This window comes from Alligator mississippiensis, chromosome 1 (assembly GCF_030867095.1).
Source record: "Alligator mississippiensis isolate rAllMis1 chromosome 1, rAllMis1, whole genome shotgun sequence".
Lineage (NCBI taxonomy): Eukaryota > Metazoa > Chordata > Crocodylia > Alligatoridae > Alligator > Alligator mississippiensis.
Window position 1 is genome coordinate 158,799,074 of NC_081824.1, and position 18,056 is coordinate 158,817,129.

The window sequence follows — 18,056 nt, forward strand, 5'->3', positions numbered from 1 at the left end:
GCATTTTCCTCCATTGCACTTCTTAGACTTTTGTTTCATGCTTCTGTGTGCTGGTAAACTACTGGCAAGCTCTGCAGCATCACGGGGATAGGAGAGAAACAAGATATTGAAAATACTGCTTCCAAAGTGATTCATCTTGTAACAACTGTCCTGGATTTACCCTAACTGCCAAGCCCTTCAGCATGTATATGAAGCCACTCAAAAAGACCGTTTCAGAACCAAGGACAGCTCATTGATGATACACAGTTAGATGATTCTAGCTCTACAGTCCCCTATAATTTCAGTTTCTGCCCCACGGAAATGTTTGTAGATATGGCAGACAGATGTGCTGCAGATAACAAAATTCAGGGGGTCAGTGATGGGGTCTCAGTGAGGACAGTTTTAGCTAGATCCTATTTCATCTTCAGTGCCACTTACGTATCCATGTAAAGCGCAGTTTTGGGCACCCAGTTGGATTTCAGATTCTACATCCACCCAATGGCTTTTATGCACCCTGCATTTAATATCAGAGGAAAAGGATAAAGGGTGGTAGGACAGTTTCTGCCCCACTGGAGTTTGAGATAGAAGACAGTGCCCCTTCCTTCCACCGCAGACAGTCCCTTTAGCTATCTTGCCTCCAAGTCACCCAACCTGTCATGTTGTCTTGGGTGACTGGTGGTCTAGTTCCTTGAGGCAGGCTGGAGAGCCTGCTGGGGAATGCCTTAGCCCAGGGGTATAGGGGCAACCTGCAGCATGTGTGCCACAAGTGGCGTGGGCAGCCTGTGTGTGAGAGACACATGGCAGATCAGTGTGGGGAGAGGGAGTAGAAGCAGAGCAGCAGATCAAGCAGGGGAAAGGAGATCAGAGTGGCACTTAGGGAGGACATGGGGATCATGCACTTAGGGGGCTCTTGTGGCATACCTGCCAAAAAGGTAGGCCCCCACTGTCTTATACCATGGTCTGGTAGTTACAGCACTTTTCTGGGAAGTAAGAGGTGCAGGTCCCCTCTAGGTTCTGGGTCTCCCATTTCCGAAGTGTCCTAAGCACTAGCATAGTAAAGAAAAGGTAGGAAGGCCTTCTTCATCCTCTTCTGAGTACATTTAGGAAATCTACTGTCAGTTTAATTCAAGCCCATACTATTTTCTAAATATGGTAGAAAAGATGCCCCCTTCCCATTTATTCAGAGTGTACCATTATCTACCATGTTATAATTTTGTAGCAGAAATACAGTATTTTGCTGTAAGCACAGGCTCAGAACCTCTAGCCAAATTATGCTGCAGCATTCTGGAGGGACTTGCAAATTTGATATCTGTGACCACCAGCAGGAATGATGGTGTTCTCTACTTTTTTGTCAAGGTGGGAGTGGAGACCTCTCTTCCAGCTTCATAAAATCTGGTCTTATGCAGATCCCATAATTTCCTTCAAAGAAGTGCATTCAGAAAACTTCTCTTTTACTTGCAGCTTCTACAGCATGGTGCACCAGATTTGCATATTTGTTTTGAATGGGATTTCTGCATTTTGCACATTAGCTGCCTATGAAGTGTCAGACCTGACACTACTGATCTTGAAAGGTCTTTGTAAGCCCTGACAATACTTGAGGATGCTTCTTCAGGAATATCTCCCTGATGCCTGTATGTGATCACATGCCAGCTACCTTTTAGGGATGATGCAAAGGCATGTTACGTGTCCCTTGAGGTGTAATTGGCCAGTTGTGTGCCCTGGACAGTGATAACACAGGGTGCAGAAGCAGCAGCCAGAGAGTTACTGCTTTGGGATAGATTCCCCCCCCCCCCTTTTTTTTTGGCTGCTGATGTGTATAATGAATGGCCATTTAAAATGATTTTTGGTGGCAAAAAAAGGAAGTGACATCCTTCTCTGCTGCAGCAAACCTCCAGCTTCCAGCAGGACACCTGCTGCTCTGCCCTACCCATTGCCTACAACCATAGCTACTTCAGGGAAGGTGCAGGGGCGGGGGAGACAGGCAGGAGGCTGGGGCACCCCACTAGTTAGTGTCCCTCCAGGTAGTTGCCAGGGCTCATGCCCTGCTCACCTACCCATCATTGTGCTACTGAGTACAGCAGCAATTATACCTGTGTGAATGCTGGATTCTCAGATTCAGTTCACGTCAACTCTTCCCACTTAAAAAAAGGGGGGGTGGGGAGTATTTTCTTCTTCTATTCTTACTGGTCAGCTTCAGTCAGGTTTAGTTGTTTGAATTTTAGAGGTTGTTAAATATAATATTGTTGTAATTTAAAAATAAAGAGAAAAGTTGTAACAGTTATAAAACACTTTGATGGTCTCTGGAAGACAAGAACTGCTACATTAATAAGCTATTATAATTAGCCACACAGAAATCAAATTGATAAAAATGCTAGGCTCCAAGTTTGGTAAAAATGTGAATGGGATTTGGACTATGTATAATTAAAATATCAGACAAACAATAAGTTCATTTGGCCATAGATTCTTTGTTTTGCAACAAATGAACTATTTGCATGATGCATTAGCCACAGGAGGGCTCCCCTGTTTTTCCCTGATTGCAAAGGAAACATATTGTGAATTATAGATCAAGGAAGAAGCACAAAACAAAGCTTTTCAAAACTACAATATTCCTGGCAACCTTCTGTAGAAAAGATGTTATGAAAATGAAAATGAATGTGATTTTTCTCCGTAATGGTAAAACAAAAAGAAAAGATTACATGCATTTCTCCACCTTTTAGATAAAGATTTTAATCACAAACAGCACACTTGTTAAAATAATTATTTGCTCCTGAAAGATAGACTGATTAGATTTGTCAGCAATGCTCGAGTCCCCTTCAAATTCTGTCTAGTAGCTGGAAATAATGGTATTCTTCCTCTGTAGATCAGTTCAAACCCCTCACGCGATTTTCAATTTTAACAGCTTCTCTTGAGTAATTAAAAATAGAAGTTAGGGTGGCACCTTACAGACTAACTCGTTCAGAGAAGCATGAGCTTTCATGGCTACAGCCTAGTTTGTCAAATGCTGTGAACTGACTAATTAAAAGTAGTGATAGTCAGTCACCAATTCAAAGGCACCAATTCAGGAGAATGCTTAATTATATGCTTAATTTAAATCATATACTTAGGTCTCAGTGATTTCAAGTGGGTTTGAGCACCAGTGCCTTTCTGAGTAGGGATGCTTTCAGGGCCATAAAAAGGAAAAGCACAGAGGTTATACATAGAGGAATAAGACAATACTGAGTACAAGAGAGAATAGTAACCAAGAGTTCTCTCTCACTAGTCAGCTGCTGTCAGGAGAAAGCAACATAATTGTACTTGTACAAAATTACTGTAATTGGTACAAAATTATTATACCAAACATGACAAACTCAGGTAAACAGTGAAGATATCGTTATAATAGGATGATCAACAGACTTCAAAGTCCTAACTTTGAAGTGATATATAATACCCCAACTCCCATGGAACAGATATTTTCTTAAAAACTCACCGACACAAAGGCCTCTGCTTTTGTCTCATTCAGCTGCAGGGTTAATTTGTTCTGAGTATCATACACCCCATACAGTCTCTTAGACCAATTCGAAGGTATTTTACTCTTGTGTTTTAAAGAGCTATATAATGCAAAGATCCTTTGTAAATCTAGAACCAGGCAGCTGCAGTTGTACACGATGACACCAAGTTCTTTCATCTGTGAAATTAAAGTTCATACCATTAGCAATATATTGGTTGTAAAATCTATCTGTAGAAATATACAACAGCACAGAAAACATACTTTGGAATATATCTTAGGTTTATCATTTACATCTAGAAAAATATGCATCACACTAAGATAAGAACAGTGGAGACTGTCAACAATATTATATTAAATAATGTTATTAAAATAATGTTTTGTTTCAGGCACAAATATGGTAAGGGTATATAAGTTCAACATATTACTTTGCATTTGGGCACCCTAATGAAATAAATGCACTCCTGAAGAATTACTAATGAACAACATTTATTTGTGTCAGAATTCTGTCCACAGCATTTATTCTGTAGGTGCTGCCTTAGAACTGCTGCTCTTGGTATTTTTGCTTGTTTACAATAATAGCATCCAGTCTCTGCTGGGTAGCATGATAGCATGCTGTGCTATCAACATCAATTCCAGTTTCAGAAGCAATTTGTGTTTTGCAAGTATTGGAAAAGCTGAAAGAATCAGATTCGCATTAAAGGAAAGTAAGTTATTTCTCCACTAAAGAAAGGATATAAGAGTCAGGCTTTGCCCATGGTGGGTGCAGTGAAAACCTGTACATTTATCTCTGTCAGTAGTTGAATTTGCAGTGGTCTTGGAAAACAGCATGCTCCAGCAACTGGGACACTGGATTAAGAGATGGCAAAAAATTGAGTTCTATTCCCTACTCTCCTGGTGCCTTGGCATGTGATCTTAACTGGGGCATTTCACTTCTTTGTGCCCAAATTCTCATCTGTACAATGACGATGAAGAGACTTGCCCTTTCCTTGACAAGCATTCTGAGATCTACATGTAGCAAGGACTGCATGGGCAAAATACTACTATTACTAGTTCCCATTCTATATATTCTGAATATAAAAGATACCATAGTAAAAAGAAATATTACAGACATGTCATATTCTTTTATTGGCACACACTCTAGCTTCTGCATTACCAGAAGGCAACACTCCCAGTTATCTTAATTTTCCTTTGGCACAGATTTCAAAATACACTTTTCTAACACTTAGCAAAATTTGATATAATTTCATCTAAGTATATCACATGCCTTCTGTTGTCTAATGGTAACAGCACACATTATCTCTCCCCTCATTTCTTTTATGATGGTCCAGGAAAGCATTGCTATGTGTCATAGATGTTGTCAACCTCCTAGCATCTGCATTCCACACCAGTTTAAACATCTCCAAAAATAAAGCATTCATATATCTAATGGAAAATGGTATCTACTCCAGATTAATGTTGGAGGGTGGTTGTTACTTTCCCAGAATCACAGAGTAGAGAAAAACAGAGTAGCTAGTATGACAGGGTAAATAAGGAGGACATGCCAGCTGACAATCATGTTCCTCCTTTCCCCATATGCCATAAATGTCCCAAATGGAAGAAGAAACTTGATGACTAAGGATTTCTTGTTTCCTAGAATAATAAAATTAAAGAAAAATGGGGTTGGAAGGGACCTTAAGAGGTCACCTAGTGCAGCCCCCTGCTCCAGGCAGGATCATTCCTGTCTAAACCTCCCTAGAAAATTGTTTGTCTAATCTGTTCTTAAAATCTTTGGGAACAACCCTCATGCACAACCACCAGGCATAATGACTGAAATATCAAAAACACCCTTTATCTTGCCACACAGTGACAGAGACACAGTCAGTATCCTGCTATTGTAAGGACAGGAAGCAGTTTGCTAAAATCCACTCAAGCGTTCCAGGATTCCTAGCCCATATGCTGGAAAAGTCACATACTAGGGGACCACCAAACCTGTATGGTGTCATTCCAAAAATAATTTATGAGTCATTTCACTCACAGGAATATGACTAATAATCATATTGCCTAAATCACAAGACTCAGGCACCTTTTAAATTAATTAAATGCAAAATACAAAGGTATATTTCATAATTCATCTGTAGACCTGCACAAAGCTGGCTTTAGCAGTTTAGCTTGTTTACTAAACTGCAGCTCAATTTTGCAGGTAAGTGAGTAGTAACTTTGTTTTAGGATCAAAAGAGAAACCATTCTAAAGTTTCAAGTATTCAGCATATGGTTCTTATATAGTCCTTGGTATAACAAAAGATATCCTTGTTGATGTACTTTTGAGTTTACGGTTTCTTTTGCATTCTGTTCATCTTCAAATATTTAAAAAACATTTAAAGAGCTTTTAAATGTACTATAATTATTTCTGGCAATATATAAGAAACCTATGGGTGCTAACCCAGTGCATTCACCTTTAGAGATCTCCTTGCACCAGCACCCCCCATCCTCTCCCTCTTTGTATTCTTGCCTGCCACATCTTGATGTAATAACCAAACAGGGAAGGCTGCCCAGAGGGTGAGGTGAGCTTTGGAGAAGTGCCACCTGCACCCCTCCACCAGAGGCACCATCCCCAGTGGCTTCCAAGACCAGACTGCCTCTCCTGCCCTGAGGCTTGTGCTTATACAGGGCATTCTGGGTCACTTGGCCCTCCACTTCTGCCTCCTGGGTCATCAGGCACTGCCTGCACTTGGACCTGGTGGCCATCTTGTTACAGGCTTCTTTGCCTGTGAGCTGACTCTAGCAACACAAAGAAGGTGTAAGAAAAAGAAAAGAGGGGACATAGCTAGAGGTCAAGGGAAGGAGGAAACCAGGAAAAGGACACCACACAAGGAAGGGGTGAACTGACAGCAAAATGTAAGGGACAAGAAAGTGTCACAAACCCCTAGGTCCCCTTCCCTTTCTAGTAATGGGGTAGTGGCCTCATTACACAACCCCACTTCATGTTGCCAATGCAACTTATTTTATTATCTCTACAAGCACCATTGAATGGCTCAGAATAGTTTATGCTGCACATCTGGATTAGGTGGTTTAATCAGCTTTTCATGGCTGCTACTTGTTATAGCTCAAATATACAATTACAATTTTCCTCTCTCTGTACCTCTTTATTATTTCACTCTGCTCCTCTCAATTCATTAATGGCAAGGACCTAATTATATCATAGGAGTACATTTCAATTTGCCACATCTGGTGCCATTAGAAAGACTTTTTTGGCCAGGGAGAGAGAAACCTTGTACAACTGTGTTTCTCCCACTTTCCAGTTAAGACTGCTATCAGAGAAACACAGTGCCTTGTGAACAGGAGAAATTTTGGTTCTATATGAGGAAGAAATGGGAAACCATCTTATCACCTAGCTCACATGATAAGTGAAAGCTGACTTCAAGTGACACTGGGTTTAGCACCCTCTCTCTTGGGAGAAGCTGCTCTCAGAAATGTAGATGACACAGGTTAAGTACAGATGTTCAAAAAGCCTGAGGCAGAAGTGCTCTGTCATGATTTATTTAAAGCACTGTAGGTTAGATCAGGAGTAAACCGAACAGACATTCACTGTTTGGTGAGGGAGCTCAGCACCTGCATGCACTGGCCAAGGCCCACCAGTAGGGGCACTCTCACACACCTCCCAAAATGCCCCATGAGCCCCCCAGGCTGCCGAAGACTCCTGAGCAGAGCCGAACAGGCATGCTGCCCCTGATTGGCTGCTTGGCAGGGGTCACCATACCCGCAACCCTCTGTTGCATCACCACAAACCCTCCCCTGTGCCTAGCCCTAGACTTCAAGAAGAGGGTAAGGGCAAGGGCAGGGGTGAGGGTGAGGGCCAGCCATTGTGACTAACACATAACTCTGTGTACTGGCCTGCCCACACCCCACTATGGTGTTCTGCCACCCATACTCAAGCAGGGAGAGCCAGGAGCTGCAGCAGGTTTTGTTGGTTGCCCTGTGTGACTTGCCGGAGGCTGCAAGACATTCTGCACATCCACCTGGACCTGATATGGCAGCAACTTGTCATGCTACACACCCTCATGCTAACAAGACACTAGCTGGCTGTCCCAGACATGCCTACACACTGTACCCTGTGCCTGCCAAGCATCTTGGACTGGACCACTGACTTTAACGTGGCCAATGAGGACAAGGTCATCCAGGATGCCAGGGTCTTGTGGTATCACCATTGAGCGCTGGTTCTGAGTCCATGATGCCAGCATGGACTGGTGGAAGTGGATTGTCCTGGGCACCTGGGATGTTGAATGGTGGCTCCAGACTATTGACATGCACTGGGCCACCTTGATGTTGTCACTCAGCTGGCCCCCCACATCATGCACAAGAACATCAGCATGTTCACTCCGGAGAAGTGGGTGGTCATCACAGTCATGAAGCTGGCCACCCCCAGCAGTTACTGCTCTGTTGCCAACCAGTTTGGCATGGGTAAGACCACAGCCAGAGAGGCCATGCAGGAGGTGTGCCTAGTCATCCAGGACATCTTTGCCAGCTGCTCCATCTCTCTTGTCAATCCGCAGGAGGTGGTTGCTAACTTCTGCCACTGGGGCTGCACTCAACAAATGCAAAACCTTGGAGGGGAGGCACAGAATAACAAGCTTTTGACCTAGCACCCTACTTTCAGGGGTCAGGAGTGAAGACCAGAGCCTTCTCCATAAAGGAGTTGGACAGATTTGTGATCCCAAACCCACTGTCCATCTGAGAGAGCTGCAAGGTGGGAGGAAGCTGCTGAGCTGGGGTGGGAAGAGGCTGAGGGCTGGGAGGCATTGCCACAGTGGGCACCGTGGACTTCTGGCTCTCCCTTATGGGACCTCCAGCCCCAGGGCCCAGTCTTATCTTTCAAGGACCTGAGCATTGTAGCCCTCACCCATGCCTGAGGCTCATGTCATGCAGCTGACCCAAGCCTGAGGGCAGCCTATCCCCACCAAGGCTGCACAGCAGGATCCAGGCCAGGGGGGAGGGGGGTGGAGAGGGGCATGAGGACCTGAAGAGCCCCCAGACCTGGGCCCTTCAGCTGGTAGGTAGATGAGCCAGGACCAGTAGACTCTGGTACCAGATGCTACCCCAGAGAAAACCTAGCTCGGCAGGGTTGCACTCTCTCCTCCCATTCTGATCATTCCTGTGCCCCTTGGGGACTGGCCTGGAATCACTTGGGGGGTCTGCACATACAAGATGACTGCCAGTGGTTGGGGGTGGCTAGTTGGGCTGGAAATGGCGGGGGGGGGGCGTGTCCTTGATGGCCCTGCCATCAAGTTTCAGGCAGCCCAGTCCCACTTCTCTTGCCCATTGCTGCTTCCTGGAGTGGGCCTTGCAGGACACCTTTCTGCCTCATTGGACCATGGGTCAGTGGCTTCCATGTGCCACATCTCCTGTCCTGGTGCCCCCTCACCCCCTAGTATCTCCCAGTCAGGGTTCAGTGGGGAGCACTGCCCCAAAGTGGGCATCCAGGGGTTCCTCCTGTGGGACCCCCATTCCTGTCACCCCAGGGAAGAATCCCTGGAGCAGGGCTCACCATGCTGTGAGGGGCCGGGTGGCAGCCTGTCCCATTACTCCTGCCCAGGAGGGCTACAGGCTCTCCACTGGAGACAGTACCAGTCAGGGATGTCTTAGGTGGATGTCAAATGGTCCAAGACCCTGTGCATAAACTCCCTATCCTGGTGCCGTGACTTTCAGTTCTGCAGCAAAATGGGTTGTCTCCTCCAAACAGTGGGTGGCCATCTGGAGCCCCTGTTCATGGAAATTGACATCCCATTCCTGCCTGTTCCTGCACCTCAACAGACTTGGTGTCAGCATCCCCCAGCCTGTCCTTTCCCCACTCCTCTACATCTTGAGTCATTTCTCATACTGGTCCCATAACTCCAGGCACTAGGAGTCCGCAGTGTGTGCCCTCAGGTCAGAAGCTGCAACCAGAGCTTGTAACATCTCCTCCTTACTTCACCAGTGCTTCCTACACACTTTCATGCACTCTGCAGGTGTTTGGCTCCCCCGCCTTGAGCCACCATCTCAGCCACCATGAGCTGGCTGCCCACAGACAGATGTAGGCTCTGCAGATAGGTGAGACATAGACCCTTTGTGAGAGGTTGCAACTTTTAGTGATAAAAAATTATATAAAGAGTTAGAACCCTTTCATCACTTGCCTGGGCACTCATGCAGACAAACCAAGGGAGCTATGGTGAGTCCCCTGTTTAGACCCTTTCCCTGCCAAAGGCCAGGAGCCATGCAGCTACTCTGCACCCAGCACAGCAGAGACCATGGGTTCTGGCTTTGCCGCAGGTGGGAAGTACCTGCTGTGGGGCAGAAATGGATTGCTGGGGAGGTAGGACCTGAGTCCTTCTATAGGCACTGTGGTAGGCAATTGCTCTGCTCCCATAGAGGGTCCAGGATCCTGGTTCCCAAGGGGGTTCGGACCATCGCTGGCAAGGCAGAGACTGATCACTCTGGGGAATGCTGGTGGGGCTCTTACAACACTCCCTTCCTCTATCTTACCTTAACAGGAGAGAAATTTCTGTGCTGGGTCCCTATGGGAGCAGTATCTAAGTCCTGACACTCCCAGGGCGAGGACCTGGCTGGAACGGTGAGGTTCTTACTCCACCCCACTCCCCTGTGCTAACCTTTCAGGAGAGACATTTTGGCCCCATGTCCCTGACAACCTGGTTCTATGCAAGTCCCTTGGTAAAAGTCAGCTGGGCCTGGAAGATTTTTTTCAGTGTTTCTGTGGGAGCCCCAACCAATATGCCATGCTTCTGCTTCTGGACATGGTCCCCTGGGAACATCTCAGCAGCTGGAGAGGAGCCATCTGCTGTGCCAGAGCACTGGGGAACCCTGGAGTTGCCATTCCATGTGGGAATCCACCTTGAGTTGTACCTATACCTCCACTATGATGATGTGACATCCCAGGAAGAGTTTGTAATTGCTACCACTACTGATGCGCTGCTCAGCCCATGACTTGACCCAGGGAGAATTTCCCTGAACCCCTGCTGTCTGGAATGAGTCCTGTCATGAACTGCCCTTGGCTTTCCAGCACCACTCTTCTACTCAGAATACTCTGGGAGGGGGTGTGGGAGGGGTTGCTTTGCTTTCAGTGCTAGTGGCAGGGGGCCAGGATAGAGCTGTGATTACAGGAAGGGGATTGCCCTGAGGGGTTGGTACAGTGACTGCCTGTGCTGTGATATTTGGAATCACCTGGTGCCCAATGGATTTTACCCGTGGATGGGATCAAAGGGGAGGGGGAAAAGTGTCAGTTTGCCACTTGCCAGCCTCTCCAAGTGCATAACCCGGAAGTCCCCCTGGCAGTAAGAGTGGAGCATCTGAGATAACAAATCCCACATGGGATTCCTGCTAACACATCTGTCCCTTTCTTGAAATGCTGAAGTCAAAGTGGCAGGGTGTCTGGCCCTGGGGCTCCCTAAGGGGGGTGGATGCTAGGGCTGGACTTCTGCAGTGCTATGCCCATATGCAGATGCCTGGGAAGATGTGCAGGTGCCAGGGCTGAGCTCAAGCAGGGATGCATCAAGTCTGTGTGGTGTTTCATGATGGGGTCTGAGAGGCATGGACTGCAGATGGCCTGGAGCTGGGGCTGGTGCAGGGGCACAGAACCTTCTCCCCACCTCAGCCAGGCTGCACCTCATAACTGGCAGGATGGGGGATGCAGGGCTGGAGATGAAATGTCACCACCTTGGGTCAGTAACAGTCTAGGGGCAGGGCTAGCCCAGTGCTCTGGTAGAGCAAATAAGTGCTGGCCAAGGCAAGAGAACAGCGCAAAGCCGCTTAGGATGCTGGTGGAATGAGACCTAACATGAGTCACGATCTGGTACAGATGTTCGATAGAGTTCTCAAACTTAAAGCACTTTAGCCTGATACCACATTTATCCAGGGTTATCTTAGATCAGGATCCACTATTTTTAAAGTGCTCTTCATGGGGTGAGCTTCTGTTCAGTTATGGCTGTAGAGTACTTTCTGAGCGCTTATCACACAGTAAGTGTAACGTCTGGCCATAGAGATCTGCTAAGCACACATCAGTCCTGACAGCTTTGAACAGTTTAAGGAATGGAGCTAACCTATTTCAGAAGTGCATGATACCTGTCAACATTATTTAAAAAATTAGAATTACTATCTAACTCTTGTTTGTTTCAAGTATTTGTTGAAAAAGACAATATGAGAAATATATGCTTGTATGCAAATAAGCACTCAGCTTGCTCCTTTCTTCTGAGGAATCTTTAATTAGTTTTTGAAGCAGAGTCCTTTTCTATGACAGAAGCATCTTCCTTTACAGTGTGTCTATTTTTAGTGCTGTACTCTGAGGTAAGGAGAAGCTGATCTTTTCCCAATTAATTACAAAACCCATGATCCTGAAGGCATTTTGGAGGGTGGGCAATGGGGATGTCATACCAATGACAGATTAAGCATGAATAAGTATCTCATCCAGATAAAGATAGATACACTCCTGGTATAATTCAAGGGCTGCTATTATTGCAGTCATGAATTTTTAAAAACAGTCTCAGAGGAGAAATAGAAATAAAGGGATTTATATTGAAAGAATCAAAATCTGAAGATTGCTCTGTGACTTGCAGTGACTGGAAAAGGCAGCAATGTATCATTTTAAAGATCTGTCGTGGCAAAACCCCTGAAGGTGAGACTGAGAGAACAGAGGAGCATCTTTTCATCCTAAATTTTGGAATTACTTATGCATTAATGAAAGGCCTGCTAAAGAAAAGACTACTGCAAGCATATTTTCTGGATTAATTAATACAGCTCTGAAGGAAGAATATTTTCTGAACTGAAAATTAAAGTCACCCATCTAGCTGTCTCTGAACAGTGGCATAATAATCACATCTGAAGTTTAATGTGGAACAAGTGACATTTGGAAGAAGGCAGATGAGGTTTTCTGGATAGAGACAATTATGTGACTTGAATTTTCCTCTTTGTGGAAACATGTCAGTACCAGTACTCAGTTCAAAGTCCTCCCTGCTCCCTTCCCTGCCAAAACCCATCAGTGTCTGCTTTTTCACTCCTTTCCTCTTCTGTTGCCATTTACATCTGTGCAAAACCTGCATAAAATCCTATCACATCAGAACCTGTCTCACTCCAGTGGTTGCTTTTTACACGTGCTTTGAACAGAATGTGACTGCAAGACACAAGGAAGTGGAGAATCAATCCCAGTTTACAAAAGTAAATATCAAAGCTGTAGAGCTGAGTTAAATGAAAAAAAAACCCGAACGGATAAATTATACAAGAAAAGAGTGAGTGACCTGAATAGGAATAAAATTCCATACTAGATTCAAGCATCCTATCTTAGGTATCCCTTCCCAGAAAGGATTCTACCTTTCACAAATAAACTTCTAAATCTTCTCACTTCTTGCCTTGCACAATGTTATGCTTCACCTTAGTTACATATTTCTGAGTGATAAGCCTTACCAATTAAGAGATAACATTAATAACATTTTCCAAATAAAATTGGACTCCTTAGATACTGTTGAATGTACAACGCCTGAAACCCACTTCTATGCATGCAGGTAAAGAATGATTGGATCTAATGCACATGCAGCTACACATGTAAATTAAAGCTCTATAGCAACCAGCTAGCTATACAGTTAGTATAGATTTTTGAGGTCTAACTTTGTAGCTGGTTGGAGCTTTTTATTGTGTGATCAGGACTTTGCACATGTCGCTGGTTTTAAGGTAACTGTACAATTAACTAGTTAATTGTGTGATACTTGTAATGTGTAGAGGGGCCCTTAGCATAGCCCTTAATGGGCTATGCTGTGCCTCTCCTGCTTACTTCCTTATTGTCCAAGTTATCCCATTGGGTAACAGGTTGCTGCTTAATATATGGTCAGTTTGGCTCTTGGTTTGTAAAACTGAAGTGTTAGTAGATACAGAGGGAATTTCTCTCTGTACTTATTTTAATAAAAAATTTAATTGTTCAAATTCATGTTTATGTGAAGAAATTAATGGCTTGATCCTGAAAGTGATGGACACCTCTTGAAAGGTGTTAAGTCCCATGAAGCTCAACTCTCTGGAGACTTGAAAGTACTAGACATCTTCCAAGATAAGACCCACAGCATCCATTAACTAAGAACTGAAGAAAACCATGGAACAAAACTCTTTACCAAATGCACATAACCTTTTGGACTGTGGCCTCTTATAAAATTGACCTTTTAGATAAAGCACCATGCATGAATTTCACTATCCTCTATTCACAAAACCTTTGACTGTGTTTGGAAATAGCTCCAACAGCAACTCAAACCTGGAATATTTTATAACAAATTTGCAAATGGATGTTTGAAGCAGTAGTGGAATTACAAAACAGTAAATTAATACAAAATAAAAATCATGCTATATGGAGTGTAACAGAAGCTGTAATCACCATGATAAATCAATTACCAAGGTCTATAATGACCTGAGCTCCTCGGTGGTTGGAGAAAGAAGAAATTATTTAATAATAAAACTGTGTAAATACCTGTGGCAGAAACCTTTTAATCCATTAATAAAAGGTTATTCAATTTGCCTATGTAGAAAAACCTGGCTACTTTTCTATCACTTACTAGCATTACTTGCCACAGACTCCAATAATGTCCTTATTTTGGCCTTTCAGTGGTTTATGAGCCCTCTCAAATCACATGTTTCATATAGGGTTTTATTAATTGGATCATTAAAAGGACTGAATATTTGCTATGTAACTTTCCAGGAAATTTTAAGTGGGGTTGTAGAGAATGGCTTCTTTAAAACCCAGAAACACTGCTGAACATGTAAAAAAAATCTTGTTCCTTTGTGCTCACACAGATACCAAGCTCACAGTGGTCTGCAACCACAACTTGCAAGTAAAGGTCATTTGTGTTAATGGGCATTCCAGTATCTAAAAATGTCACCAAAATCTGGATGAGAAGATAAATTCTAGAAAGATAAATTTGCTTCCTTTAAAAATATGCTGTTTAACACGTAGCAGCTTTAGCTCTAACAGGATTAGGGAAGAGAGGGGTGCTTATCACAAATACAGCCTCCATAAGAGGGCTCATTCAAACAGCCACACGGCTATCACCTTGATGTAAAATACAAGGCAATGGGACTGTGAAGCAGCACACAGAGCAGCAGCCGGGCCTTTCTTAGGTCTTGCCTCAGATACTAGCTTGCAGCACACCAAAGAGTTAATACTAACCTGAATACTGAAACTCCTGTAAGCTTCCTGAGGTGTAAAAAAACCACCACAAACCCTAATTTCTTCTTAATTTGCTCTACATTTGGAAGGGAATGCAGTCAGATGCTCTACATCCTTTTACATTAAAAATAATACAACTAAGCAAAAGGCCAACCCCTACCCCCCCCCTTAATTAACCATTTCCTATAGTTGTTTTTGTTTTACCAAGTCTCATTTTTATAAACCCTTATCCTTTTCTATCCCTTCTGCCCCACCATACAGTCCAACTGTTGTATTACAGTTGGCAAATGATAAAAGACTGAGCACAAACAATACACGTCTTCTCAGTAAAACAAAGAAATGAACAAATTATTGAGTTGAAGTGCCCGGGGGTGTTGTGTTTGCCCAAAAGCAGGACAAAATAAAATGCATTAGCCCATGAGAGCTTCTACTTTGAAAACTAAGGAATGCAAAAATATTTTAATGCATAAGATTAAATGTTGATAAAAAACTGTTTGCTTTCATTTTCTTGCATCAGAAAGAGGGTTGTACTAGATGACCTCTAGAGGTCTCTTCCAGCCCTACTTTTCTCTGATATTCTAAGATATTTTCAGGCTCCCAAACTACAATTTCCCATAGACATTTTTTATGGAACATGCAATTATTTTGAACATTTTCCCCTATACATTCTACATTGACCACCTTGTCAGAACTATACCCATATTGCATGTTGCATGTTGATATCATAGGTGGATTGAGAATTTCGAAAAAGGGGGGTGCAAATGGTGAGGTATATCATCACATATAAAACAATACATATTTTTCTCCAATTAAAAAGAAACTTGAAGCTTTACTGATATGCTATGGCTGTATTATTCAGTTTAAGATTGAAGCAAAAACAAATATAACTTATTTGGAATAAGATAAAAACAATCTGCAGGACTGTGGAATAGGAGCTTCATTACCAGCGACAGCTAACAGACCACAGAACTGCAGAGCGAGGGATAGCTTGATTGGGGGAACATCAAGACCATTAAAAAGAAGAGAGGGTGATTAACATCTGTGGAAGGAAGAGTTTAGAAAGGATCAGGTACAGGACAATAAACCATGAAGACAATTCACTTCCTTAGCACTGCCTGACTAGAAATGTTGCTGCCACTGCCAGGCAGTTAGTTTAAACTTTGGGTGGACCACTGCACTCCCCTCTGGATCCTCCTCTGGTTGCTAAGATAGCTCTTTCCACAGACAATTCTACCCAGATATGTATATATGTTTAGCATAAGCAGATTGCCAAGACTAAAAAGGCCCAGCATTGTAGCACCATCCAAGCTCTGCACTTTAATTGCAAAGGATGAATAAACAAACCAACAGAAATTTATATCAGTTCTGCAAGTGTACCATATTTAAACATCACCATCAGAAAGATCATGTTCTTGGCTCTCCAGTGTCCTGGTTAATCTGGCAAACACTGACCAGAGAAGAATATGTATATCATTTAGTAAAATCCTAGGTCCTTGTTTTAATAATGCAAATGAATGTATTTAACTGCACCGTATCATTAGAAAGATCATCCAAATGACCAAAGAATGTTTAGCTGATCTACATACCAATATTACATATACATAAATGTATCAGACAAATATAAAGGCTGCAAACTCAAACACTAACAAGTTTGGGAACATCAGAAATAAAATTGCCTGCATAGCCTTCATTTCCCCTCTAATGCAAATCTATGGATTAGAACAGAGTTTTCTCACAGGGCCTTTCATCAATGATGAGAATGAACCAGCTCTGGGTTTAAATCAGGTTTGGATACTGAAGGAAATGTTTGTTGGGTCTTGGCCTGACGTATTACAGAAGTTCACAGCTGTATAGTGGATGCACCAGAGGATTTCAGAAAGAATGGAAAGGACAGCCTCATGGTTAAGGCAGTTGAATGCTGCCTGAACGCTGGATTCTGCCACCACCACTGTCTCAGAGCCTAGGCAACTCACTCCAACTAAAATTTTCACAACTCGTAACTAACCCTGTGTTTTGAACATGTGAAAAAACATGTATAGCTGAAAAATAAGATCCTGGACTCAGCAAACTTGACATACAAATGTAGTGGATATTTTTTACCTTAATGTTTCTGTGCCTCCATTTGTTATGCATAAAATATAGATAACACCACCCCCTGCAACTTTCCACATTGTGAGTTAATGGAGTGACTGATAACAGCAAAAGATTGTTTTCCTCTGTGTAAACCAGCACTACAACAAGGTGAGCACACTTTGTCAGTGGACTTTACCAAGTGTGACTGGTGCCTCCTGAGTTTGGGGGGGCACCAGATCACTGACCAGGGTGGGGGAAGGTCCCCCAGCAGCCCATCGCCAACTGGGGGGGGGGGTCCCCCCAGAGGCCCTTCCGGTGGCACTCCCAGTTTCATGGCTGGTGCTTCCAGGGGGTATACGGCCAATCCCAGGGGGTGCACATGCACCTGTGTGCACCCGCTATGCGTCACCAATGGACTTCACAGATACAGCTATCAGTGGTTGAATGGTCAACTCCAGAACCTTGGATTTGATCTAAGCTCTTAAGGGAAGTGTTTTCAATGGGAACAGACTCTCTTATCCATTTTCCCCAAGACTAAGCCTTTCTGTCCTATTTCCTTCCAGCATGTCCCAGTCCTAACCTATTCCCCATCTGGGCTATTCATCCCTATTCTATGCCCCTAGTCATCCCCAACTCCTCTCCTCACCTCTTTATCTCCCCTATTCTAGTCTTTGTCTCCCTACTCAGCTTCTCCTAGTCTTCCAGACTCCCATCCCACTTGTACCATTCCCTAGTTGTTTATTTGCAGCTGTAACCATCTGTATTCCTTAAGGTGTAAGTCCTTGCAATTTGTTTCATCCTCACTCCACTGCAATCTTTCTGAGGTCATGTGATTCCATTTGATTTCCACTTTCTTAATCTGAACTCTGATGAAACAGCTGCCTGACAAAATCTACTGGCTGCAGAACCACAACAGGAAAATTATTCCTTTCCCATTTTGGATGCTCTCTGGTACTACACTTCATTCCAAACTTACAATTTGAATCTGATCCCTTTGGTAAGGACACAAAACACTCAACCCCATGTGCTGAAACAAACTCTGAATACTCATAAATAAAATGGACTAGCATTTCTAGTACCCAAAGTACACTCCACTTACACTGAATTTGACTTAATATTAGTATAAAATGAGTATAAAAATAAGCTGCACACTCAGTAAAAGCAAGAGAATGCAGGGAACCTATAAGGAGACCCATACAAAAGGAGTCAATTATGTCACTGTGGCAAAGGAGCACTATATCCAGATTGATAACTACTGTCAACCCAGTATTGTTAAATTCTAACTCTAAGTACAGCAAATGGAGGGTGTCTAATGTGTACTTCCTGCAAAACGGAAGTCCTCCAAGACACTGA

The 18,056-nt window shown here is 43.5% G+C and overlaps 1 protein-coding gene across 6 annotated transcripts in view; it reads right to left on the reverse strand.

Moving 5' to 3' along the window:
• Positions 1-18,056, reverse strand: part of PLD5 (phospholipase D family member 5) — a 316,921-nt gene that overhangs the window by 35,476 nt on the left and 263,389 nt on the right. For all 6 annotated transcript variants that reach the window (XM_019500651.2, XM_019500652.2, XM_019500654.2 and 3 more), the window contains one exon: positions 3,446-3,643. In XM_019500651.2, coding sequence (XP_019356196.1) covers positions 3,446-3,643 — 198 coding nt within the window. The remainder of the gene's footprint in view (positions 1-3,445; positions 3,644-18,056) is intronic.